The sequence below is a fragment of the Piliocolobus tephrosceles genome, chromosome 5 (assembly GCF_002776525.5).
Source record: "Piliocolobus tephrosceles isolate RC106 chromosome 5, ASM277652v3, whole genome shotgun sequence".
In the NCBI taxonomy this organism is placed as follows: Eukaryota; Metazoa; Chordata; class Mammalia; order Primates; family Cercopithecidae; genus Piliocolobus; species Piliocolobus tephrosceles.
The window spans coordinates 131,244,710-131,271,148 of record NC_045438.1 but is presented as its reverse complement, the minus strand read 5'-3'; the positions used below and the strand labels follow the sequence as shown (position 1 = coordinate 131,271,148).

The 26,439-nt window shown below is 52.4% G+C and overlaps 2 protein-coding genes across 3 annotated transcripts in view; one reads left to right on the top strand and one right to left on the bottom strand.

Annotated features, from left to right (window-relative positions):
* CMTR1 (cap methyltransferase 1) overlaps positions 1–6,496 on the top strand; it is a 49,588-nt gene extending 43,092 nt beyond the window's left edge. The window contains exons 19-24 of one of the 2 annotated variants that reach the window (XM_023212701.2): positions 327–418; positions 1,125–1,193; positions 2,592–2,639; positions 3,397–3,509; positions 4,131–4,239; positions 5,001–6,496. In XM_023212701.2, coding sequence (XP_023068469.1) covers positions 327–418; positions 1,125–1,193; positions 2,592–2,639; positions 3,397–3,509; positions 4,131–4,239; positions 5,001–5,133 — 564 coding nt within the window. In that variant the 3' untranslated portion in view covers positions 5,134–6,496. Of the gene's footprint in view, positions 1–326; positions 916–1,124; positions 1,199–2,591; positions 2,640–3,396; positions 3,510–4,130; positions 4,240–5,000 lie in introns of those variants that run through there. The other variant, XR_002731727.2, reaches the window with a different exon arrangement.
* A 1,420-nt stretch (positions 6,497–7,916) lies between these two features.
* Positions 7,917–25,230, bottom strand: CCDC167 (coiled-coil domain containing 167). The gene is made up of 4 exons (XM_023212702.2): positions 25,136–25,230; positions 10,071–10,165; positions 9,784–9,836; positions 7,917–8,273 (listed from the first exon to the last, which is right to left on the bottom strand). The coding sequence occupies exons 1-4, from the start codon at positions 25,175–25,177 to the stop codon at positions 8,170–8,172; spliced, it is 294 nt and encodes a 97-aa protein (XP_023068470.1). The 5' UTR covers positions 25,178–25,230; the 3' UTR covers positions 7,917–8,169.
* Between the last annotated feature and the right edge of the window lie 1,209 nt (positions 25,231–26,439).

Below are 26,439 nucleotides of genomic sequence, written 5' to 3'. Positions count from 1 at the left end.
GTAGAGACGGGGTTTCACCGTGTTAGCCAGGATGGTCTCGATCTCCTGACCTTGTGATCCACCCGTCTCGGCCTCCCAAAGTGCTGGGATTACAGGCTTGAGCCACCGCGCCCGGCCAATGCCTTGGATCTTACCCTGCTCAGAAGCCCAGGCCAGTCGTTCTGAGAAGCAGCTGGGAGGGAGACGAGAAATATTCCGCTAATATTTAGAGCCCTACCTTTCCCCCGGCTATAGGCGGAATGGAGCCAGCATGCCATGGTGGGGGTTAGTGGGGCCTGAAGGCTGACGCCTGGCAGATTGGGCAGTGTACTTACTTATCCTTCTAGGGGAAGGCCCAGCGGAAGATCAGTGCCATCCACATCCTCGATGTCCTTGTGCTGAATGGCACCGATGTTCGGGAGCAGCACTTTAACCAGCGGTCTGACCTGGGCCCCAGGGTTGGGAGGGTGGGGGTAGGCCAGGGCAGCTTGGGAGGACAGCAGCCTCCTGAGGTGTGGCCCCTCACCCAGGGCTTCTCTGCTTGTCCACATCCTGAGTTTCCCTCTCCCACCCACTGGGTGGTCCCAAAGTCAGGGTGAGAATTGGTGTTGCCACTTCAGAGTTGGCTAGGGCTTGGGCCCTGGTTATCAGAGATACCAGCACACTCCATTTTGCCACAGCTGCTCAGGTTGAGGTATTTAAGGTTGAGCAAGAGGGTAACCTTGTGGGAAGAGGGGTACTCCTTGGAAGAAATATCTTGTGCTTGAGTGGTCCCATTTAAGTTGCTTCATCTGAGTGGGTGCACTGTGGTGTCCATGCTTTGGGGTGACAGGGCAGACACATACAATAAAGATGATACTTGAAGTTCTAGTGGAGGTGACTGAGCACAGCTGAAGGCACACTTCAGGAAAACCAACTGACATAGTGAAATCAGAGGTCAGAATCCACAGGGGTGGGGCATGAATAAAGACGTCGGTGGAGAAGGGCAGGGCGGGCATCCTGGGAGACATGAGTGCTGCCTCTTGGAGCAGTCTTGCCGCAGATTCAGAAGGTTCTCTGACGAGCTGTGAAAATGCCCTGGGGGTAGGGGTGCTGGTGGAGGCATCCTTGGCTTGCCTCTGAGAGAGACTGTATTTGGATTGTAGAATTCAGCTTGCCGAGAAATTTGTGAAAGCCGTTTCCAAGCCCAGTCGGCCTGACATGAATCCCATCAGGTGAGCGTGTGGTCCCTCCCCTCCATGCTGCTTTCTGGCCAGTACTTGCTGCTCCCGTCCAGTGAGGGATGGGAGGGCTCAGTGGAGGGCACTAGGCAAGTTGGTGTTAGAGACAAGACCATTCTTGCTGAGAAGTTTGTTTGAGGGTGCTAGGTAGGTGACTTGCCCCAGAGCATCTCCCCATCCTGCCTGGCAGTGAGTGAACTTCATTCTGAGGGGTTAAGGCATCCTTGTTAAGATGCACGTGCTTCTGAAAGTGCCAGCCCACCTCATGAATCACCCGTTCCCACTTGAGCATTGTTAGCACATCACCTGGCCTTTTTATTTTTTTTTTTTCAGGTAAGAAATGGGTGCTGAGGGAATGGGAATTTTGAACATGAAAAAGAGAAGAATGGTTTGAGGGAATGGGACCCCCAGTGCTGAAGGAGAAGGCCAGGGTTGTTGTAATGTTAGATAGTGGGAAAGTTCCAGGACCCTGAGAGGGAAAGGAGGAAGAGAACAGAGTCAGGAGGAGACAGATGGAGGACACACTTTTCCAGGGTAGGCTGAAGTCTGAGGTTATTGCCAAAGGGTACTGTTTAGCCCTGCTCTTGGGGGCTTCATGTGGCTGGAGACTGAGGTATCTAGTTACACTTTATCCACATTGTTTTTGTTCTTTTTAACATAAATTTACTTAGTTAAAATTGAATTCAGTATTGAGAATGCACTTTATAGGTGGCATGCGAAAGTCTGAAAGGAATTTCTGTCTGCACTTTAAAATGTCCTGTCTGCTAGGTCCTGAAAGACAGCTCCCAGGGGGAACCTTGCTTTCATTGCTTGTGGTTTGGTTGCTGGATTTCTGGGAACCTTCCCCACTAGCAGTTCCAAAGACATGTTCAGGGCCCCCAAGAGCTGAGCGTGGGCGTCAAACAGGAGCCCTGCATCCTTGTTAGGGTTTCCCCACCCACTGTGGATAATAGGACTATTAGGACTGTTTAGCAGTAACGTGTTATGGAAGGCCTAAAATCCACATGGACAGACCTGGGCAAGAGCCTGCTCCTTGGTTTTCTCCCCTCTGGTGATGGTGAAGATGGCTTGGGGGTGAGAATGCTGACAGAGACATCTTTGTCTGCCAGACTTTTCTTCCTCTTTCTCCCTCCTGTCTTCCAGCATCCGTAGTTTCACTCCCGAGTTGCCCTGACACAGGCCTGAGGAGCTGCTTGGCAGCTCTGAAACCCAGGGCTTGTCTGTGTAGAACAGCCACAGGGCAGGCTCGGTGTCCTTGCTGCCGGTGGGCTGGGTGGTTTCAGGGAGGGCCTGGGGCAGAAGCCAAGGTCAGGTGCAGTCTCCTGCCTCCCAGCTGCCTCCTGGACGAGAATGTCCCCCAGGAAGCCTTTGTCTCTGTCCCTCTACCCGCAGGGTGAAGGAGGTGTACAGACTGGAAGAGATGGAGAAGATTTTTGTCAGGTGAGTGACTTGACTGGTGAAACTCAGATTCAACAGGAGGTGGGGGTGCGGCCGTGTCCTGGAGTCATCCTCCGTTTCGTAGAGACTGGTCGGGGTGAGGTGGTGCGCTGGCTCCAGTGGTCCCCTCACCTCACCTGCCTCTCTGCAGCACCACTGCAGTCAAGAGCCCCCCGGCTGAGAGCTGCTTCAGCATCCTATCAGGAGGGAGCGGGTGGGCTGTGTCAGGCAGAAATACGGGCTCATTGATGCTGTCACAGTTACGATGGGCCCTGCGAGGGGCAGAGCAGTAAGCTGCTTGAAATACCATAAATCCCAGCTCCCGGTGCTGAGAGAAATTGAGCCTGGAGGGGTAGAAGGGGCATAAATGCGTCCTCATATTCTTAGTGGTGTGCGGGTGCTCACAGATCTCAGTCTCCTGGGTGTGCTTATGTGGAGGTTACATTAACGCTTTAGTGGTCACATTGCCATGGGCACCCATGGTATCAGATCTCACCCTTACTGGTGTTACCCTGAAATCCTCCAAGCAGCAGTGACACAGCAGGGTCATTTGTTACTCCCCTGCCTCCACTGCCTGAAGGAATTCAGGACCTGAATTCTAAACTCAGCATGGCCACCCACTCACTCGGCTCTGTGCCTCAGTTTCGTCTTAAGGCAAACCAGGATCAGATACTACAGTTGGGGTGATTTTATTAGAGACTAATTTTATCAGCCAGGGCCTTTTCTCTCTCTCATGTACATACCTTCTTGGGGAAGTCAGGTTGGAGATGAAGATCATCAAGGGCTCCAGTGGCACCCCAAAGCTCAGCTACACGGGGCGTGATGACCGGCACTTTGTACCCATGGGCCTCTACATCGTCAGGACAGTGAATGGTGGGTGAGGAGGGACTGTTCCCACCATCCCCTCCCCTCTCCCCTCTCCCCACCAGGTGATGGGCCCAGACCCTACCTGAGCCAGAGCAAAGGGCTCCCAGCTAAGGTGGGTAGCAGCTAGGCTGGCGTTTCTCTGAGGCGTATGTTAGGGGACAGTGTTCCCTGAGCCTCTTCTGTTCTTCCATGGGCTTTGGGAGTTGGTTAGGGAATAGGGAGAGGAGCTCAACTTGTACACAAGCATGTGTTGTTCTCATGGCAGGAAAAGGGCCTTCTCAGTAGACAGTGCAGATCCAGAAAGTCAAGCTTGGCTTCTTCCATTTTGCATCCCCTTTCTTCAGAGCCCTCTGGCTAACAGAGTCCTTGATCTGTCAGAGTCCTAGAGATGTTACCCTGATGGCCGGTTGGCAAGACTGGGGTGGGGTCGTTGAGAAGTCACGGCTTAGTCATTCTCCTGGAGCCCCTTTGGGCTGGTGATGAAGGCTGCTGCCTCACGGGCTGTTCCCTGCTTGCTTTTGGGGAGAGGCAGGAATAGGACCACCAGGAGTGGAGGAAGGCACGCACCTGTCCTCCACAAGTGCTTTGTGTCCCCTTCTGGGCTTCATCCCCTCTTCCTCCTGTCAGAGCCCTGGACTATGGGATTCAGCAAAAGCTTCAAGAAGAAATTCTTCTACAACAAGAAAACCAAGGACTCTACTTTTGACCTCCCGGCAGACTCCATTGCCCCATTTCAGTAAGTAGCTCTCCTCCAAGCCTGCCCCCCTTAGCAGCCTCAAGTACTCCTGCAGGATGTCAGCCAGCTGTCCTGGGGCACACCCTGGTTCCTAAGACTGTTGCCCATGTAGGGGTTCCCCTGAGCACAGGCCTGAGAACACCTTTGTGGGGATGGCAGCCCCCTGCAGGTGTGGCTGGGCCTGGGTAGAGCTGGTGAGGGAAGCATGATGCCTGGACCTGCCGTAATGGTTACGGACCTGGCTGTGAAGGCCCATCTGGGCAGCGTATCCACCCCATGGAGCAGCCACGTTTCGGTGACATTCCAACACTGGCCTGATGGTGGGAACATGCTGAGGGCCCACAGCCCTGCCCCTTGGCACTCAAGGTCCCAGCTGTCCCTCTTTAGGACCCGGTGTCCATTAGACTGTTGGTCATAGGCTTCCCCAGCAGCCCTAATGTGCCTGTAATTAGCCGCTGACATTTTCTGTCACCACACTACTAATACTGTTCTATTAGAGAAGCACAGACAGATAAGCCAGGAATATCAGTCATTGTAGGAATCCAGTTGGATGCAATTAGCAGCAACAGCTGTTTGTTGGGAAAAGTTGGTGCTGGGAGGCAGGGCAGAGCTAGGGCCTACTGGGTACCTTTTGCCTGCCAGGGGGAAGACCCTCAACTAAAGTCATTGACAGATCCCTGCGCCCGACACCCTTAAGAACACTTGACCCTATGCCATCTGGGTGCAGTCCCCTAACCTCTTTCCCCTCCCTCTCCTCCCAGCATCTGCTACTATGGCCGGCTCTTCTGGGAGTGGGGGGATGGCATTCGTGTGCATGACTCCCAGAAGCCCCAGGACCAGGACAAGCTGTCCAAGGAGGATGTCCTCTCCTTCATCCAGATGCACAGGGCCTAAGAGCCTCAGGATGCACCACCCCTGCAGAATGCCCTGTCATTCCTGAGACGGGGCCACCTGGGGCCCATAGTGCTGGCTGCTTCCCCCTCTTGAAAAGGGACTGGGGAGCACTGCACCTGGCATGAGGAGTGGGTGGCCTCCTCCCCATCCCCCTGAAGAGCTCAGGCAGGGCCCTGCAGAGAACACTCCCATGTTCCTTCTGGGACACCTGCCTGGGAACTTCCCCTGCCAGGACTCAGCCTGAAGGAAGCTGCTCCTGAGGCAGGTATGAGGTCAGTGCCTAGGGCACGTGGGGCCGATGGAGGACGTGTCAGAGTGGCAGAGCTGTGGGCTCTGCTGTTCTCTCCTGCATCCTGTAGACTCACTTTTCTGAGTTCCATGCACTGCCCTGAGGGTAGCCATGCCCTTGCTTTGCCCAACGTTTTACTGGGCCATCCCTGAGTGGGTGGAGACCTGCTGTCGTGAGCTGGCCAGGAGAACCTGCTATAAAAAATCACGGTTTTGTTTCTTTGAACTTACTGTTTTGATGCCAAGTTGGAGACGATTTTCTTGTCTCCTTCCCCCATTCATCCTGGCCTTGCCTGAAGTTCTTCCTAGCTCAGAGGTCTGACGGTCCAGCAGGGTGGGAAGGAGGGAGTGTGGGCCATCGTCCCTGATACCACATTGAGATCCTGGGAGCCCTCTCTTTCGTACTGAGTATGGAGTTGTAGAGCCATCCTAGGTCCCATCCCCTCTTGGTCCAAACATTGGGCAGCGCTAGATGGCAGGAAGCAGCCTCCAAGACCTGTCTTTCTCTCCCCCACAGCAGCAGTGGCCCCACCAGTAACCAAGGGTACCTCCAGGGGTTTGGGTAGCGCTGCCCTCTGGCAGTCACGCACCACTGTCTGCCATAGCCGCTCTAGGGTCTTGACAGAATTCTGAGCTGGAAGTGCAGCTCCCTTGCTACCCTTTCCCTTCCTTTTTCTTCGCTAATAGGAGGTACAATCTGCTTTTGTTTGTCATTATGTGGTCACTCCCATTTCCTTTATCTTGTCCGACAACGCTGAGAGGAGGGGGAGCTGGGCCGTGGCTTGGGGTGGGGGAGGGCACCTGTGGTTGTTTTTAATGGGAAATACCTCTCAGAGATGTTCATGCAGGCTCCCTAGGGCCCCATCCCAGTGCCAGGCTGGTTTCCATGGAGATAGGGCACTGAGGCTCCCGTGAGGTTGGAATCGACTTCACCATGGGGGTCCTTCAGCCAGCATCCAGCTCCCCACCCCCAGGCTGGCAGCAGCACAGCTGAGATGCTGTATTTCCACCCAGTTCTGGGTATATCAGTGTGTCTTGCAGAATCTTGGATCATTAAAGATAAACATATTTTTAATGCCTGTGTGGCTCTTGTGTTGGGGCTGCTGCTGTTTGTCCTCAGTGCTTTGTGGTCTGAGACTGGCTTGGATGAAACAGCTTGGGTCAGAAGTGAAGGGGAGGCAGCGCTACTCAAAGCAGAGGAGAGAAAAGAGGGTTTGTTTAATCGGAGCCTGTCCAAGCTCTTGGGCCCCTGCAGGGCTCCCAGGGCTGCTGCTTGCTGCTCAAGAGGGGGCCCAAAGAAGAGTTGGGGGAAATTATGCAGCTCCTGTTAGAAGCAGGGACTGCAGAATGAATGAACCTACAGCCCCGGGAGGGCAGAGAGGCACCTTCCCCCCTTACATAAATCACACATCTCACTCCATGGTGGCACTGTGACAATCCAAGATCAGTCTGTGTGACTAAAATAACAGAGGCGTCAGACCAATTAGTGTCACTAGACTTGGGGGAAAGAGGGAGGGAAAGATGGTTTCACTGACCCTAGCCTGCCTTCCCTCCCAGGAGAGCTGGTTCTGCCTGCAGGGGGCTGTGCCTGGGGGCGGGGGATGCAGATGCTGCAGGCACCTCCTTTCTCTGTTCCCAGCTGATTTCTCCACCAGTTAGTCATCGCCCTGGTGCTGGTTCCTCCCAAAGTCCTCCTTCACTTTGCTGGACTTCCTCACTTTAGCCCCAAGAGTCCTTCGTGGATGACCTTAGCTCCCTGGGCAACTCTGTCCCTTGTTTTTCCTACTTAATGGGTTTCACCTCAGCTATCCACGCCCTTCCTCTGTTCTGCCTTGCTGCAGCCTCCTACCTGCTCCCCTCCTTATTCCTAAGCTAGGAGTTAGAGTTGGGGGGTGGAAGGGTAAAGGGGATGTCTGAGTTTGCTGCTCCTGCCACAGCTCCTCCTCTGATCAGCCCCACCCCTCCTTTTCACTACAAACCCTACCTGATTTACTGGCCACTGTCACCGTTAAGTCTGTCTGGTCATTACCATGACTCGTGCTGCCCGCTCGCAGCCTCTCCAGCCTTGCCTGCCTGTCGAAGATGGATTAACTCCGCACTCCCCCCGGATTGCCACATGACCACTTCAAGTCCCCAAGCCGCCCTTCACTGCACAGACTGCACTTTTTCTGCCATAATTACAAGCAATGGCACTGACTGGATGGCCTGACAGTGTGTAGTGGGGGGATGGACAGGTGGCACAATGTCTGCTGCTCAGCCCCAGCAGTGCCCGAGCCCTGGAAGTAACTCCCACTATTTGGCTTGGGAAGTGCTTCCCACTGTCTCCTTACTTCCCACTTGAGCTAGGGGCCTTCTCCTCTATTCTGAATTGTAAGCCAGAGCTTTCCCTTGAACATCTCTTCTTCCTTGATTCCTGAGTGCGGCCCCTGCTGCTGCCCCTTCCTGCCCCCGGCCCCCACCCTCTGCTAGTCAGACCATGACATGTACTCAGCAGATGGGAAGAGCTTTGTGTTCTTTATTGCTTCTCCCTTGGGCTAAGGGAGGAGCCAGCACCATGTCCTTCTGCAGACCTGGAACCCCCCAGCAGGCCAGGGAGGCAAGGCCTGGGCCGCCAGGAAGCCATGCTTGAACACTAGGTTGGGAGGGGAACACCCCAGCACCTTGGTCCTGTTGAGGCTTGAAGTGCCTGCTTGGTCCTGATCAAGGGGCCAAGTGGAAGCCTGTGCTGGTTGTGGGGAAGTGCCAGGCTCACATAGTCCAGTAGGCATAGACGAGGGTCAGGAGGATGAAGATGGCCACAGAGAGCAGCATGTTCTTCCGGTTCTCTTGCCGAAGAAACTTCAGTTCCTTCTCTGGGAGGAAAGAGGGTGATAGGGATGGGACAGGCAGTTTAGGCCCATCTATTGTTCTGTTCTGCCTCTCCAGTGAGTGGGTACACACTGCTGAGGGCAGAGACGCACCCAGACACCTCCTTACCCATAAAAATGACCCTGCCCTTCTTAATCTGTCCAAATCCTGACACCCTTTTGGCTACAGACCCAGCCTAATAAAGTCCCAATGCCCAATGCTGCTCAACTATTGCTCCTTAAATGTGGTTGAGGTCAAGGATGAGGTGGGTGAGGAGGAGTCACCAAAAATGCCACACCTGAAAGCCCGGCTAGGAGGTGGTGTGACATCGCCAGGTGAGTCCGCTAGCCTGTCATGGGGTTGGCTGGTGGTGCTCAGCCTTCCAGGTATCTCATCCACCTCAGAAACTGAGGGCACCTGGGGCCTCGTTGGGCCTGACAGTGGAGGAGGTGCCAGGTGGGGCCGCGTGTTTCCTGAGTCCCTGCCCTCTGCTGGGTGCCTGGTTGAGCAGAATCTAGGGATGCTAAGATGCAGTTTTTGTCCGTGAGGCAGCTGGTCTTGTCTAGAGGAAATCAGTCCTGCTGCTCTGTGGCCACACTTGTATATAAGTATCCCCTCCAGGTGACACGCAGGTAGAGGGTACTCTGTGAGGGCTAAATTGAGTGGTGGTGTGGTTTTGTGTGAAAACTGCTAAACTTGAAGGGAAACAGATGTCCCATCCCTGTCTGTGCTGGGCAGTGGGAGGAGACATCTGCAAAGCTACTCTGGTCAGGCCAGACTGAGTCCAAGGCCCAGGCTGCACCGGGCCAGACACGCTGAACTCCAGGCAGGGCCGGTACGTGTGGACTGTGCCTACGGCATTCATCAGACCAGCACTTCTAGGGAGCTCCCTGCCATTAGCGCCTTCCTGGGGCTGATTCTTGGCCAGGCCTGGTCCCCCAGGGGAGAACAGAACAGACAAGTCTGAGGAGCACCTGTAGACCGTGGTCCTCCCCAGCCTTCAGCAGGGAGCCCACCAGCCTGCCAGCCACCCTCTAGTGCCCCGCCAGGCCTGGCCTCTACCTGCCTGTGCCCCCAGCGCCCAGAAGGTGGCGGCATCGCTCCACCCACAGGAGCCCTTGCCGTACCCAAATGGGAGGTTCGGCTTCCTCTACCCCTCACTTCCACTGCACGGTTTTCCTGGGAGGGTGTGGTGGGGTGGGCTGGGCTGGGGTGAGAGCAGACTTCCGATGTCTGGGTCAATGAGTGTCTTCTAGACCTGGCCACGGCCACATCCCTTCATCCCAAAGAGCAGGCAGACCCACAGGCCGTCTCATCCTCCCTTAGAACAAAGCAACAACCCTGCTGTCTCGCAGGCTGCTGGGCCTAGCAGGGGTGTCTGCAGCCTCTGGGGGCTGGCTCCCTCCCAAAGAACCCCCTTGCTCCCTGCTGCCTTGTCAGGCCCCTTGGGCTTCTGACCCTTCCTGGCTCTGGGGACTGGAGGCTGGGGCTGGTAACTGAAAGGAACTTTCTTACCGTAGTTGGAGGCTTTGCTCATTAGGCTGTTTTTCTCCTTCTCCAGGGACCTCCTGTGAGGGGGAAGGAGTTTCATGGCCCAAATCCTTTTCCTTTTTCCCACTTGAGGGGCAGCTGGCATGCCAGGTTGGCAGGGCTTGGGTCTTGTTCGGGGGAGGGGGGTACACTGAAGCTAAGATGTCAGGGATCTAAACCCTCTGCCTCAGGTCTACTTTGGGGGACCCAGGATAGATACAAGGGGTGGGGGCCCGATGGGGAAGGGTGGGGTAGCTGGGCAGGAGCATTACCTGGCCTCTGGGCTCAGCTCCTGGCTGTGGAGCCTGGAGTTCACGGCCTCCAGGTCTTTCCGACACTGGGACAGCTTCTCCTCTAGCCCATCGATCTGAAACAAAGGCCACAGAGAGGTGGGCTGCTGAGGCTTCTAGCTCTCAAAACACTGGGACCCGGAAGCAGGGCCTCCGGGAGTCTTCTTGGACAGGTGTTGCCTCCATTCGTTTTCACAGGGCAGGGCACCCAGGCCTATCTTCCCTGGAGTATCTTTGTTTTGCTGTCCTTTGCTTCCACGTGGCCTGAGCCACGCTGGAAACAGCAGTGGGTGTTGCCCAGGGTCTCACAGCTGGCCCAGCCCTCTGGGCCAAGCACAGGTTGGGGGCGGAGAGAAGCAGCCCCTTGATCTGTTGTCTCCTCAGCATGATGCCCCAGTTGGGCCCACAACAGGAGCAACCAGAACCCTGAACACGGCACGCACCTTCCCCACAGGTGTATCCTGAAGTGGCGGAGACGCTGTGAAGAAACTCTGGCTTCCAAACAGTCCACACATGTGGGGCCAGGTGATTAGACATCTAGGGGCAATGCAAAGGTGTTTTTCTCATTGACATATTTCTTCTTAATAACTTAGTAGTTCAAGTTGTAAAAATAAACATTTTTCTGTGAGAATCAAGAAAAATTACTGAGAAAAATCCTCAAAAACACCTTTCTTCCTTTCTGACTTGGTTCTTAAGCAAAAACTTTACCTACCATCAAGGTAGCAAAATAGTTAAGGTATCTGTTTTTTCCATTTGTTTGATTAGAGTTTCAGAGAAGTGTTCTTGGGGAAACATTTGAGTTGTGGAGAAATGTTTAATAACATACTGGACTGGGTTGTCCAAACCTGGGTCCTGGCACCATGCATTTGGCATTGAAAGTCCATCTTCCTGTGTCTGACTCAGTCTCCAGGTGTTTAGCTGGCTACCTCTCTGGCTGGCGCGAGCCTGGGTGTCAGTGGGTGGAAGGGTTCGGGGGGCTCTGTGACCCTCCCAGCAGCTGACTGAATAGTGCTTCGGAGCCCCGTAATGCTCCATTTCCCATCTCTGACTTCACTCATTCTCATCACTTCCCTAGGAGACATGGCAAATAAGACCTCTATTTCATGAATGGAAGAATGGGGGTCCCCCAAATGGAATGACTTTCTGAGGAGTCAGGGTGGGACACTCCTCTCCTTATCAGTCTCAGCCAGTTCTCTGCCCCATTCGCTTCTGGAGTTAGCCCCTGCAGGGTTAGTAATAAATGACTGCAGGTAAGATCCCTGCCTCCCAGGATGGCTGGTCAGAGGGTGGCAGGCATTCTGGGGCTGGGTGTCAGGGGAGTCACATTCCAAGTCTCTGGACTTCTGCCTCTCTCCCTGGCCAACACCCATCTCAGCCACTTCCATGTCCGCCACTTTTCCTTCTTCCCGAGGAAGGCCTGGCAATGACACACCATCCATTCCCTGCCCTGCAGCGCCACCACTGCCACTCCTAGCCCCATAGGCAGGGCCCTATGAGAGAGCAACCGCAGAGCCTTGAGTTAATTGCCTGGTTAATTGTGTCATTTATCTGCTAATGGGCACCCAAAAGGAAGCCCAGGCAGTCCTGGGAAACAGACCCAGCCAGGAGATGGGACTGTCCCTGGGGAGGCCAAAGGCCTACCTGGAACCTGCACAGCAGGGAAATGAACACTGGGAAGCCAGGCTCAGGGAAGAGTGGCAGCCCCATGCCAGTGCCTCAGGCCATCATGCGGCCTCCCCTTTACAGCAGCACCCCCAGCACACAGCCCAGCCCCACAATACCCTGAGACTCAGTTTCCTATGGTGTAGACACCACAATCAGGGAACCAGATTCCACTGGAGCACAAATAAAGCTTAATTCTTGATGCCCTACCTCCTCCACCAGGCTTCCCTGCTGCCCTTGGCTGTGGCAGGGGAGGGGGTGCATTCCACCCTCCTCCTCCTGGCAGATTAACCAGTCCTTCCTTCATGAGGCTGAGTGCATTCTTTGTTGCCCTCCTGTTTGTGTCCAAACCCTATCTTCCCAAACTCTAAGGGTCTCTAGATGGTGCCAACTGGCAGCCCGTAGGTCAGGTCTAGCCCACAGATTGGCCCATTCCACTTACGTATGTGACCTGCCTGGTCCTGGCAGAGGCCTGAGTCTAAAGCTTCTGTCCTAGAAGTAACAGTGACCATCTGTCTCCTCTTTGTGCCCACCACAAGGCCTAGCCTGCTGCAGTCTTTGTATTTTTAGCCACAATGAGTGGAGTTGAGCTTGGGTGGAACTGAGGGGCTAGGACAGACGGTTTAGGTCTCATGTAGCAAGAGTCTGAAACCCTCCCTCCTCATGTCCACAGAAGCTAGAAAAAGCTAGGAGAAGGAGAAACAACTAGACATGCACATAAATTATGCACTTTGCAGATTGCCCAGTGCAAGTCTTAGTCCTAGGTGAGATTTCTCCTTACAGCCTTTGAGCCAGGCCTTGGTTTGCATGTCATTCTGGGGAGGGAGCAGGTTGGGGACTTCCATCCCTCATCACCTCTGGAAGGCTACCAAGTGCCCAAACAAGTGGTAATTGCCCCCAGAGCAAGGCCAGGAACTCATGCTAAGCAAAATCTTAAAATTGAGGTTGGCAAACCACAAGTGGCCAAGCCAATCTGCTATCATGCTCTGGGCAGAGCCTGCAGAGCTGGCAGTCGGGGGCCTTTATCTGAACAAGCCCAATTTATCTGCAGTTCCACTGAATATTCCACTTTCATTTGCCACTTTTTAATGAGGCTTAAACGGTCGAACACAAATCAAGGTTTTAGGGACTCAAGTTCTAACCTCCCTCTATGAATATTTATGTCCTGCTGACAGCTCTCTCTGATTCCCTTCTAAATAGCAAGTTCCCCTTCTTTATAACCCAGCTGCTTGATGTGGGCTGAGTGAGGGGAGGCTAAAACTGTCAAGAGGCTCTTCAGAGGCCACAAACCCATCCTCAGAAGGTGACCCTGCTGGGTCCCCAGCACTGGGCCTGGTTCAGGAAGCTGACAGTCAAACACCCGCAGCATTTGCTGAAGCAGGAGCCAGCTGTCAACATGGGCGGAGAGACTCGGGGGACCTGGCTGCAGAGGCAGGGAGGGAAGGTAGGTCCAGATGCCTCTTTCGGTTGGGCTGGGTCAGGAGTGGTGGCTACAGAGCAGAGCTGACACAGCAGGATGGGCCTGAAAGGTGGGAGAGGACCCAGAAAGGGGGTCTTAAAGGAAGTCCTGACTTGGATTTTCAGCCATCTCTCAACTGCATGCACACGGATTATGCACTTTGCAGACGACCTGAGGCAAATACGCAGTCTTTGGTTAGCTCTCTCCCTGCCACTACCAGGCTGAAGGCAACAGAGGACAAGACAGCCACGACCAGGAGAGAAGACGTGGGGATCAGGACCAGATAAGGAGACAAATGTCGAGAAGATTCTAGAAGTGCCAGAACTGGGCAAGCAGTTGGGAGTTCAAGTGCCCAGAAGCCTGGAATGGTGGTTTCGGGTGAGCGAGTGGTAAGGAGCATGGGCTATAATCAGTGCCCTTGGCTCTGTCACACTTGTGGTATGACCGGGCGAGTCCCTTAGTTCTGTGCTCAGTTGACTCATGTGTAAAACAAAGATAACCACGTTTCATATTTCAAAGAGTTATGTGAGGATGACATGGGGCCATACAGGTAAGATGCCCAGAACATGCTTTACACGGTCAGAGTTCAGTGTTTTTGCCATCTTTATTATCAGAGAGTGGTTTGCACTGGATCTTTGGAGAAAAAAAGAAAACCTAATTAGTCCATGGCAAGAGTAAGAGAAGGTGATAGAAGCAGGGGTGTGGCTGGGCGCAGTGGCTCACGCCTGTAATCCCAGCACTTTGGGAAGCCAGCGTGGGTGGATCATGAGGTCAGATCGAGACCATCCTGGCCAGCACGGTGAAACTCTGTCTCTACTAAAAATACAAAAATTAGCCGGGCGTGGTGGTGCATGCCTGTAGTCCCAGCAACTCAGGAGGCTGAGGCAGAAGAATTGCTTGAACTCAGGAGGCGGAGCTTGCAGTGAGCTAAGATCGCACCACTGCACTCCAGCCTGGGTGACAGAGCAAGACTCTGTCTCAAAACAAAAAACAGCAGCAGGGGTATGAGGTGGAGAGGAATCTCCATGGGTTGCTGACTGACAGCGCAGGGAGGAGGGCCCCTCTAGCTTGGATGTGGCCATTCCCAGTCCATGAAAGGGTTCAGCAGGGAGGGCCCCCAGGGTAGATGTCAGAACAGCAACAGGCCACAAGCCATCTCGCTTCGCTTGCTCTAAACATGGCATGGTGGGAACCTTGCAATCCTGCCCGGGGAAAAAGCTAGGGTGGGCCTCTGGAGCCAGGGCCAGGTTGCAGACATGGCGCCTGGTAGAATCCTAGCGTGAGAGGCGTGGAGCCATGTCCAAGGTGGAACAGCCTCAGGGCAGTCTGGGCATCAGTGGGCATCTGAGAAATGTGGAACAGCAGGTGAGGCCCAGCAGCCAGAGCCAGGGCTCACCCACACCATGGTTCTAGGCGGCTTGAAGAGGCCCCATGGAAGGGATCCAACCAAGCCCAATAGGAAGGGTAAGTTATATTCTGAAGGCCATGGGGGCTCCCAGGACTCCTGCCCAACAGGCTGCATAGTAGGGCCACCTGGCAGGAAGAGGCATGGCTGGCTTAGGTGCCAGGACTTGCCTGGAGCTATCAGGGGGCAGCATTTCTGGCTGTGACTGTGACCAGCAAAGTGGAGACAGCCAAGACAGAGACCTAGAGGGCACTCAGGCACAGTGTAGGGGCAGAGAGCAGGTGCCCCCTGCTGTACAATAACATTAAGAAGCACCCATGCATTATATTTGTACTCAGAAAACCAAGGTCAATTTTTACACGGGGGAAAAGAGCACTGTGTCCCAGTCACTGAGATGAGTCAGCAGAGGGTGCAGGGCTGCGATCTGCAGGGGCTCTGGGGACCCCAGGAGGTAAGAGAGGCAGTGGTATGAACCCACTGTAAGCCAGCACACTGTGCTTCCTGGCATCTGGCCCAGCCTGAGCCCTTGGAGGCGCTGTGTGAAGACCTGTGTGAAGCCTTGTGCAAGTGGTCCACGGGGCCAAGGAACAGGTTGACGAGTGTGAAGGGTGTCCTGGGGGAAAGTCTGTTCTTTACCCAGAGACCAGCAGTGGCTAAAAACTGCCTGGGGTGATGGCTGGGGGGGTCTGCCTAGGCAGGGGAGACACAGAGCACGAAGGAAGAGGGGAGGAGGAAGGAAAAAGAGGCATATGAGGCAGGAAATGGCGAAGGAGCCTCCCTCAGGTAGAAAGGTGGGAAACGCCCCAGGGGAAGCCTTGGGGACTGGGACCCAGCAAGTCTTTTCTTTAAACAGAAAAGCCCCGTAGTGATGCTGCCTAAGTCAGTATGAGAACTGCTGCTTCTCAGTATCAGAGCCTGGGGCAGGGAATTGAGGCCTGCTGGGTGGAGGAGTGAGCTCAGCGAGGAGACCCATGAGACCAAAGGCCCTCCACAGAGGGGGGGCTCTGTGCAGAAGAATGAGAAGATCTAAAGTCAGCCCGGCAGTCAAGGCCGCAGAGACTGTGTTGTAGGCCTGACGGGGTGCTGGGGACAAGGCCCTAGCCAAGTAGGGCCATCAGTCCTGCTGGCAAGTGCCAAGAGCAGAAATGGCTTCTTCATGCCCAGCAGCAGGGGAAGGGACTCTTCCTGCAAGCACCCGGGCCTGGAGTTCAGCAGCCCCCAGGCAGATAAGCAAACTCCCCTCTGCTGCCTGACTTGGGGAATATCACCTTATTCTGGGAGCTTTAAGGAAGTCTCCCTGGGGTCCTATATGCCATAAAACCACTGTGTTAAGAGAAATTGTAAAATTCGTCTGAAATTCCCGTGAGGCATCTTTTCAGGAGTGTAGGCCCTCTCAGAATCAGCCCCACAGAGGCTTCGCTGGGGGCAGGGAACTTCCTGCCAACTCATGCACAGATAACCGCCCAGCATCCTGGCCAGGTCAGCTAAGGGGGTGCCAGCTCCAGGGCTGGCTGCTGTTGGGGACCTCATATGCTTTTCTTCTGCCAACAAGCATGAGACAGTTCAAGCCACTGGCTACCGTTCACTCCATTCTCCTACTGAATGGTGCTCCCACAGAGCATCTAGACGGCCGGGGAGGTGGCTCTCTGCCTACTCCCTAATGAGCCACTGTCTAGGGCCAGACCATTTTCTGGGAAAGGGCAGAAGGCACCCCCAGGGCCTGGTGCTGGGCCACACAGGCCACTCTGCTTTCTGGTTTAGGAAGTTGTTTGCTGTCTCTCCGGCCTTACTCTTATGAGCTTCTGGCCAGCGAGTGACAGGTTTGCCATAGGGTCAGGCAGTGGCCATGGGGCATACCTTGCACCTGGCTGGCCAGGTCCTTACTGGGCACTGAGACCTTCCAATAAAGAGCATGGTGCCACGGTAGCTGAGCCAAGCTCAAGTCACGGAGTCTCCAGTGTCTGCCTGACAGCATGAGTGTAAGCAGCCTCTGGAAACCAAAAGTCCAGACAAAATGGAACCACAACAGTGACAGCAGCAGCAACACTTCTGTAGTCTGTGCTGTGTGCCAGGCACTGACCTACACGCTTTACACCGATTAACTCACGTAATGCTTGCAAGAACCCTGTGAGGTGGGCGGCATTAGCATCCACATTTGACAGATGAGGGAACTCAGACATGGGTAACTGTCCAGGGTCACACAGGCATTAAGTCTGGGAGCTAGGCGGCCAGGTCTGTGCCCTTAACCACCATGCCACATGGAGAAGGCAGCGCTCACCAGCTCTGAGGGACCCCTAGCTCCCGGACACAATCTCCACACCTTACCCCCCCGGAGCTGGGCAGATTGTGGGCAGCTTCCTGTGTCTGCAACCACTGTGCAAGGGCCCATCTGCATCTTACAGAGGTGCAAGCTCCCATGCAGAGGTCTTCAGCACCTTGCCCAAGGTCGTGTAACTGGGAAGGGGCAGAATTGAAGCCTGATTCTGGGTTTTTCTGCTTCAGGGCTTATGCTCTTTCCACCACTTCAAGCTCTTTCTCCAAAATCCCTCATGAAACCATTCATGACAAAGAAGGATTCTGCAGAACAGTCATTCCACATCCCAGCTGAAGCCCATCTAAGCTCGCTGATCTGGCTTCAGCAGATTCTCTACTCGGAATAATCTTGTACAAGGCTGTGCTCAGTTTCTGTCTACATAACGGATACTCTGTGAGGGAAAGCCCTGATTGAAATGTGTTTGCTGAGACAGAGGAGACAGGAGCCCAGCCTCTGCCCTTACACTGAGCCAACTCAGTAAGCTTCACAAACATCCCAGGCATCCTGCCCCAGATCACCTAGACTGTCAAAGCACCCTCCAAGATTCACTCAAAACAGATCCAGTTTGGAGAAGGAAAAAGGTGGGCTACTTAGGCCTGATAAACCCTTCTTTCCCCAGCAGTACTGAAGCCTTCCCTTTCACTTGCTAATTCACAGCCAGGAGAGTGGTGTCAGCTGTTTCATCTCCAGCCCCAGCAGCCTGGGAACTAGATTTTTGAAAATCCACTCATTTTCACACGTCAGGAGACCCCAGGACATTTATTACAATGGGTAAAGCAGCCAAGTGCCTGCCCAGATGGTCTCTGGCAAGAGTGCAGGGGCTTTCCATCTGGGGCCTTCAGGCTCCACAGCAAGTCACACGGGGGTCTTGGGCCTCAGTCTTCCAGGTGACCAGCCTCAAACCCCAAAGGGCCCATTATCCCCACATCGTTTAAGGGATGTTTTTCTGTGGAGGCAGCTCACAGAACTCTGTGGGGGCAGAAAACAAACCTCCGCCCATGGCTCCCCACATCAACAGGCCCTGTGAGGATTTCTCTCGCAGAGTGTGCAGCTGAAGACGGCTGACCTTCCTAGTTTTTAATCAATGAACAATTTTCAGGAAGAGCAGGGAGAGCCTAGGGGCTTGTCACTTGCCTGGACACGCACCCCCATGCCAGGTCGGAAAGGCGAGGGGGCCGCTGCAGCCCAGGCGCGCCCGACGCCTTCCGGTGCGGAGATGGAGGCCGAGCCAGCCCTACAAGTCAGTCAGTCCGCGCCCGAAGACCCCTGCTGTCCTTGGGCCGGAGGGTGGTGTGGGGTTTGTTTTCTCTTCTTTCCCCCCGATATCTATTTTTTGATAAATTAGCAAAAGCTTCTTCATCGCTGAAAGGCTCACAGCACTTTTCAAGAACTGGCATCCACCCCGAGCCTTATGAATTCATTAATTAAGATGCGGGCAGACAGCCACTCCACACACGCCGCCATCCAGCCGCGCTAGGTAATGAGGTTTTAGTCTCCTGACCCCCGTCAAGTGGCGCAGAGCCAGACGCAGGCTGCTGCGAGAAATCACCTGTCCAATGGCGACCTGTCGCTCCCGCCTGGCAGCAGGTGAGGCTCATTTAATGGTCAGCGGCCCCTGAACAGTCCTCTGCGTGCCGCGAGCCTTTCTCCCAGCCCTGGCTTGGGGCTCTGGGCTCCCAGCAAGGTGGCGTCTAACCACCTGCTCTACTGTGGCCTCCTCACCTCTGACCACCCAGTCACTCAGCTGGGCCCAGACGTCAGGGTGGAAGGTTCAATGCTTCCTCCTGCCACTCGAGCCACTTCAGCAAATATTTATTGACAGTCCACTCACCTGCTCCTAACCCTTGTCTCAGGAAACTGGGAGGTTCCCCTGAGCCCTGTGCACAGCCTGCTCCAAAGCAGCGCTCCACACTTGGTGCTTCTGCCCGCCCTGCCCCACAGAGGCTACTGCAGTGGCTGGCACCATACAAATAACCACAAGTGTCAAGCCTTCCGGTGCTCTTCCTGGCCTAGGCCATTCTCTCCCCTCAGCCTACCACTTCTCCCACATGGTCAGTGATCCTGCCCTATTTTTTTTTTTTTTTTTGAGACGGAGTTTCGCTCTTGTTGCCCAGGCTAGAGTGCAATGGCGTGATCTCAGCTCACTGCAACGTCCACCTCCCAGGTTCAAACGATTCGCCTGCCTCAGCCTCCCGAGTAGCCAGGATTACAGGCATGTGCCCCCAGGCCCGGCTAATTTTGTATTTTTAGTAGAGACAGGGTTTCTCTATGTTGGTCAGGTTGGTCTGGAACTCCCGACCTCAGGTGATCCGCCCACCATGGCCTCCCAAAGTGCTGGGATTACAGGCGTGAGCCACTGCGCCCGGCTGATCCTGCCCTCTTTTTCTGGTAAGGATTCCAGTGAATTTTCAATGACTCGCATTAGCTTTTATTCCTTACAGCAGATACTGTCAACTGGCCAACACAACACCAACTCCCCACCCCAGCTCCTTTGCCCACCTCTACTCCAGAAGGTGGAAAACCTCAGCAGATGCTCTCCCAGCCTCACTGCAGCTAGGCTTACTCATGACCCAGTTCTGGTCAATGAGACGTTCCAGAAGTCAGCTAGGAGATTCCCGAGGAAGCTTATGCTTTGTTGATAAAAGGGACGGTGTTGTTCCTTCCTCCTCCTTCCTGACTTCAAGTTTAATATTATGACTGGAGCTGTGGCCGCTATCTTGTGACCACGAGGAAACAGCTAAGAGAATGCAGAAATATCAGCCCTGTCATAGGTGAACTTTTGAACCAATGCCAGTAGCCACCTTTCTACAAATTTCTTTTTTTTTTTTTTTGAGATGGGGTCTCTGTTGCCCAGGCTGGAGTGCAGTGGCATGATCTTGGCTCACTGCAACCTCCGCCTCCTGGGTTCAAGCAATTCTCCTGCCTCAGCCTCCTTAGTAGCTGAGATTACAGGTGTGTACCACCACTCCCAGCTAATTTTTGTATTTTTAGTAGAGAGGGTGTTTCACCATTTTGGTCAGGTTGGTCTCAGACTCCTGATCTCAAATGATCCACCCACCTCGGCCTTCCAAAGTGCTGGGATTACAGGCATGAGCCAATGTGCCTGGCCCCTACAAATTTCTATAGGGGGAAAAGTCTACTCCCATTTGCTTAAATCATTGAGGTCAGTTTTCTTTAACTTGTAGCCAAAAGCTTTCCAAATTGATAGACTTTCTGTACTAGGGGTCAGATCCAACCAAGTTATCTGCTTTAAGATATTGGCTAAGACACCACACATCTGTTAACTCAAGACCAAACATCTAAAGACACCAGTTTGAACAGCCCAGCTACAAAAGAAAAGTGCTATGACCAAGGAACAGCTCATTACTATCAGAGATCTGAAAACACAAACAGGTTTCACATCAGTCAAAATTCTCCTATCACTTTAGACTGGAATTCAACATTTCCTTCCTCCCACACAACATTAAAATCAGTACTGGGTGGGTGATTTCTCATTTGAACTCTAATTTTCTTTTCTTATTAAGAATAAATTATCAGAAGCTAAAACACAGTTTTTTCCAACTCTGAGATCTCATATGGTGGCAAATGAATTGGATAAAAGGAACCACTCTGAGGGGGAGGCTAGAGGGTGCCCTGGTCGTCCTAAGAGGTGACTGCTTATACAGCTGGCCTGAGCCAACCCTACGGGTGAGTGCTGCCTGCTTGGTAATTGCTTCATTACAAGTGGAGACTGTTTGCAGGTGCTGAGATCACTCACTTGTGGGGGTTTTATTGCACTCGTCAGATTAACAAACATTTTTGATTAAATCACCACTTCATTGGCTCTGAGCACAAGACTTTTAATAAGAGGACAATATCTACTGCTACTAAGCATCAGTGCACATTCAATACTTAGACCCGCTGGGGGCAACTGAGAAGGTGGGGAGACAGCCAGCCAGATGTCAGGCTTTTGCCAAGGCACACGGTTACAGATGTCAAATCTTCGAATATCCAAGCAAAAAGTAAACTTAGGGACCAAGATAGCAAATATAAATATCTACAGTGGTATGGAGAGGGTAAAAAAATAGAATCTGCCCCAGCATAAGGCACTTGGAGAATACATGCCCCACCAAGTTTAAAAACTTAAAAATCCAGCTGGGTGTGGTGGCTCACGCCTGTAATCCCAGCACTTTGGGAGGCTAAGGCAGGCGGATCACTTGAGGTCATGAGTTCGAGACCAGCCTGGCCAATATGGTAAAACTCCATCTCTACTAAAAATACAAAACTTAGCTGGGCGTGGTGGTGCACGCCTGTAGTCTCAGCTTCTCGGGAGGCTAAGGCACGAGAATCACTTGAACCTGGGAGGTGGAGGCTGCAGTGAGCTAAGATCACGCTACTGCACTCCAGCCTGGGTGACAGAGCAAGACCCTGTCACAAAAAAATAAAAACTTAAAAATCTGTGTCAGCCAAACAGAAGACATCTGTGATCTGTATTTGGGCCATAGTCAAGGAGTTTGTAACCCCTGGTGAAATTCAAGTCCTTCATGTTATAGACAAGGGAACAAATAAATGCCCAAGAACGAGTTTGACTTAGCCATGATGGAAGGATGCAAAAGAAATACAAAGGCTGGAGCTACCGTGTATTGATTACCAATCCCGTGCCAGGCACGTGCTGGGCACTTAACACCATGTCTCATTTAATATTCACAACCACACTGTGAGGTGAGGTGCCATCTGCAGTGAGTTACAGGCTGTCTGTGAAAACACACTAGTCTCTTCTTCCACAGTAAGCAAACAGTAGCTGGCTGTGTGGCCTCCTGACTGGTGAACGCGTTTCCCTGGTCCTCGTGCAGTCAGGTGGGGTCTTAGTTCTTTCCAGTGGAAAGTGGGCAGTTTGGGCCCAGGACAGTGGGTATGCTTCCTCCATTCTCCTCTTTCTCTGCCAGTGGACACATCAGTGGGGTACGCCCTGGTTCCACTGATAAGGTGACAAGATCCTGAGATATGGTGGAGCCACAGAGGAAAGGAATCTGGCAGAACCACCACAGACCTGGTACTCTAGACCAGGAGTTGGCAACTAAGCCCTGTGGCCAAATGGTCTAATGCCTGTTCTTGCAGATAAAGCTTTAGTGGCACACTGACACACCCACTCATTTACATATTGCTTCATTTACATACTCCTTAGCCTGAATAATACAGTTGGTTCTTGTTATTCCTGGTAGCTATGTCCTATAAAGTTGCCTCCAATATTGAATTAGCAGATACTGAACCAGGCTGGGTTCCTGCAAGCCTACGGACACATTTTTGCCACCTTGTTTTATGTGTGATTCTGTTTAAAGTGACCTTATTCAATATATATTGTTGATTCATTAACACTGGACTCACAACCAACATGAGTTATATCATGCCTGAACAGTTTATCTAAGAAACCTGTTTTCTTCTGCCGCACATCACAGCCTTCTTGGACTTAGGAACACCAGACAGCACTTCAGCCCTATGCTTGGGGGCGGGGGCGGGGGCGGGGGCGGGGGCGGGGGTGGGCGGGGCACTTTAAACTGCGAAATCAGGCGGTGGCTCACACCTGTAATCCCAGCACTTTGGGAGGCTGAGGTGGGTGGATCACCTAAGGTCAGAAGTTCGAGACTAGCATGGCCGACATGGCAAGACCCTGTCTTTACCAAAACTACAAAAATTAACCAGATGTGGTGGTGGGCTAATCCCAGCTACTGCAGCAGGGGAAGGGGGGAACACCTGAACAGGAGGTGGAGGTTACAGTGAGCCAAGAGTGCACCGCTACACTCTAGCCTGGGCGAGAGCGAGATTCCGTCTCAAAAGCAAAACACAGCAAAATCACCAATAAAAAGCACGAGAATGAAAAAAAACAAAAAACAAAAAACAGGGCACTAAATAGAACATAATAAGGACCCTTGTTTACAGCAGGACAGCTGAAACAAGGCAGGGCATCACCTGTTCGACTTTAGCTGAGAACATGGACCTCGAGTGACTCAAATTTTTTCCCACTACTCTGCATTTGCCACAAAAGCACTGAGAGTACTGATTTTGGGGTTACAAATGCATTTTAGCTATTAGGGAAATTCACAAATGTGGAATCTGTGATTAATGAGGATCAATTGTAGTTGCAACCAAGACCATTTGGCTCTTTAGAAGAGACCATGTCTCTTCTAAAATAGTTACTATCTGACCATGTGCAGACATCTGCTGCCCCTTGCTCTAGCCTGTTAGAAAAAAACTCACTTTCTTGTTCTTCAAACCACTGAGTTTTGGAGTTTCTCTGTTACTGCAGCTTATTGTATCCTAATACAGGTTATAAAGTCTATGTTCTTCCCGCCATGCAGTGCCATCTCATTTCAGCATTCCTAAACCATCCTCTTCACATTTCCATCAACCTTTTTCCTACCAAGTATAGGCCAATATTTCTCAAGGGGTGCTACTAAAACTACCTGCATCACCACAGGGTGTGCGTGGCTTGTAAAAAAAAAAAAAAATGCAGATTCTGGCCGGGTATGGTGGCTCATGCCTATAATCCCAGCACTTTGGGAGGCTAAGGCGGGCAGATCACTTGAGGTCAGGTGTTCAAGACCAGCCTGGCCAACATGGTGAAACCCCGTCTCTACAAACATACAAAAATTAGCCAGGCATGGTGGCACGTGCCTGTAATCCCAGCTACTCGGGAGGCTGAGGCACAATAATCGCTTGAACCCAGAAGGCAGAGGTTACAGTGAGCCAAGATGATGCCACTGCATTACAGCCTGGGCAACAGAGCGAGACTCTGTCTTAAAAAAAAAAGCAGATTCCTTGTTAAGAATGCACATCAAAGTCCTACTGAATTACTCGGGGTGTGGGAAGAGTTCAGCTCTCCACTTTTAACAAGCGCTGTGACTCTATGCATGCTAAAGTTTGAGAATCATTGAACTCACTAGTAAGCCTGAAGAAGACTATGACCCGGTACCTCTCCTGCAACCTCCAGGAGGATGCCCTAAGGGAAGGGAAACAGGGGAAGCAAGATGAATTTCCAGGAAGACCACCTGTGCTTGATTCCCAGGCTCCAGCACTTCCACCATCTCAGCCTGGGTTCCACCTGAAACCTCAATTTCCTCATCTGTACAAACCTCACAGGCTTACAGTGAGGATTAACTGATAATGCAATGAAAGTAGCACATAGTGGCTGCTCAATATGCATGTTTTCTTTCCCTTCTATATGCAGCAAATTATTTTTAAGCCATTCAGTCACATCACCAATTCCAGAATTTGTCAGATAGGCCTCTGAGCCCAAGCTAAGCCGTCATATCCCCTGTGACCAGCATGTATATATCCAGATAGCCTGAAACAACTGAAGATCCACAAAAGAAGTGAAAATAGCCTTAACTGATGACTTTCCACCATTGTGATTTATTTCTGCCCCAACCTAACTGATCAATGTACTTTGTAATCTCTCCCACCCTTAAGAAGGTTCTTTGTAATTCTCCCCACCTTTGAGAATGTACTTTGTGAGATCCACCCCCTGCCCCCAAAACATTGCTCTTAACTCCACCGCCTATCCCAGAACCTATAGGAACTAATGATAATGCACCACACTTTGCTGACTCTTTTTTCCGACTCAGCCCGCTTGCAGCCAGGTGAAATAAACAGCCATGTTGCTCACACAAAGCCTGTTTGGTGGTCTCTTCACACAGACGCATGAGACCGAATTATCTTGACATATTCTCAAAGTAATTTTGAAGGTACAAGCTTCCATACTCTGGAGGAAAAATTTCCCCTTTTAGAGGATACTTAAACCATTAGTAACACACACCAGAATGCGCTCCCTCATCTTTGCGTCCTAGCCCTTTGGGAGTCCCCCTCATCTACAGGTCCCTATTTCTCTGGGGTCTCCCTCACCTCTGTACCCATCCCTTTTGTTCTGTGTCCCCCGCTTTGAGTTCCCTCACTTCTATGCCAGGCCGTCTTTGGGGCTCCCCTTCACTTCCATGTCTCTTCCTCTCTGGAGATGCCCTCTAGTCTGGTTCGCCCATCCGGTACCCTCTCCTGCTAACTTGCCTCCGGGAACCCCGTGGGCCTTCTCACCCCTTCCCTCCCTCTCCCCAAGCCGCGTCGCCCTGTCTACCTCCGCTTGGCTCCTCCTCCCACCTACAGCCCAGCCCAGCCCTTATCCCGCGGCCAGGAGAAGGCAACTAACAAGGTGGCCCAAACCCCACTTTTCCCCTCACCTCTAGAGCGACGCCCAGATTCTCCCGCTTCTTTTTAGTCATGTTAGTTGCCCGGATCCCCAAGTCATCACTGGACTCGCCCACCAAGTCGCTATGCGCATGCTCAAGCCTTCATGCTTCTCCCTCATTGGCCACCGAGGCAGCGGGAGGTGGGGCTGCTGGCTTCGCCATCTTGTTGAGGGGCGCGGCCGGCTTGGGGTGCGGACATGTTTATGAGGGGCAACCTCTAGCTTGAGGCCTCAGCCTAGGTGGGTGGAGGAAGGAAAAGGCGGTACAGGGTGGCACAATGGACAGTGCGGGAGTGGACCTGCCTCTTTCTTCCCCAGTTTTAAGCCTCACTTAGATCCTTTTTTAACCCCATGTTCTCTTTCAGTGTGTTTTGTGTTTCAGCAAAAACTCTGTCCCTGTTTAGGCCACGCCCCTGATTCAAATTCTGTCCATTCTTCAAGGCCGGTGCAGGAGCCCTGAGCTCCTCCGCCAGTGGAATCTGATAATGAGCTTCTGTTGTTATTTCTCCTTTGTGTCTTGACTTCTTTTCTTTTCTTTTTGTTTTGTTTTGTTTTGTTTTATTGTAAGAACAGCCTACAAACATCACAGAAAACATGTAACTGAGAAGCAGCATCCTTTATTCTACCAACCTTATCGGTTACTCTGCTTCTGTTTATTCCTCCCAGGCTTAGCCTCACACACAATATTTTATATTGTTGTAATCCTACTATACTGTACACCATAGACCTACGGCCTTTGAAATGTTTTGACTGTGACCCCATGATAAAAAATATATTTTATACCATGGCCCAATAATCCATGAAACCAAAACCAAAGTTTCACAGTAAGTACCTTTACCGCCTGTGATGCACTCTGTTATTTTCTATTCTTGCCTATTTAATTAAAAAAACAAGGCCGGGCATGGTGGCTCAGACCTGTAATCCTGTGTCCAGAGTTGGTTCCTTCTTGTGGGTTCTTGGTCTTGCTGACTTCACAGTGAGTGTTATAGTTCTTAAAGGTACCATGGACCCAAAGAGTGAGCAGCAGCAAGATTTATTGTGAAGAGCCAAAGAACAAAGCTCCCACAATCATGGAAGGGGACCTGAGTGGGTTGCCACTGCTGACTGGGAGGTGGCCAGCTTTTATTCCCTTATTTGTCCCCACTTACAGAGTGCTAATTGGTCCATTGTGCAGAGTGCTGATTGGTCCATTTTACAGAGTGTTGATTGGTGTGTTTACAATCCTTTAGACACAGAGTGCTGATGGGTGTATTTTTACAGAGTGCTGATTGATGCATTTACAATCCTTTAGCTAGA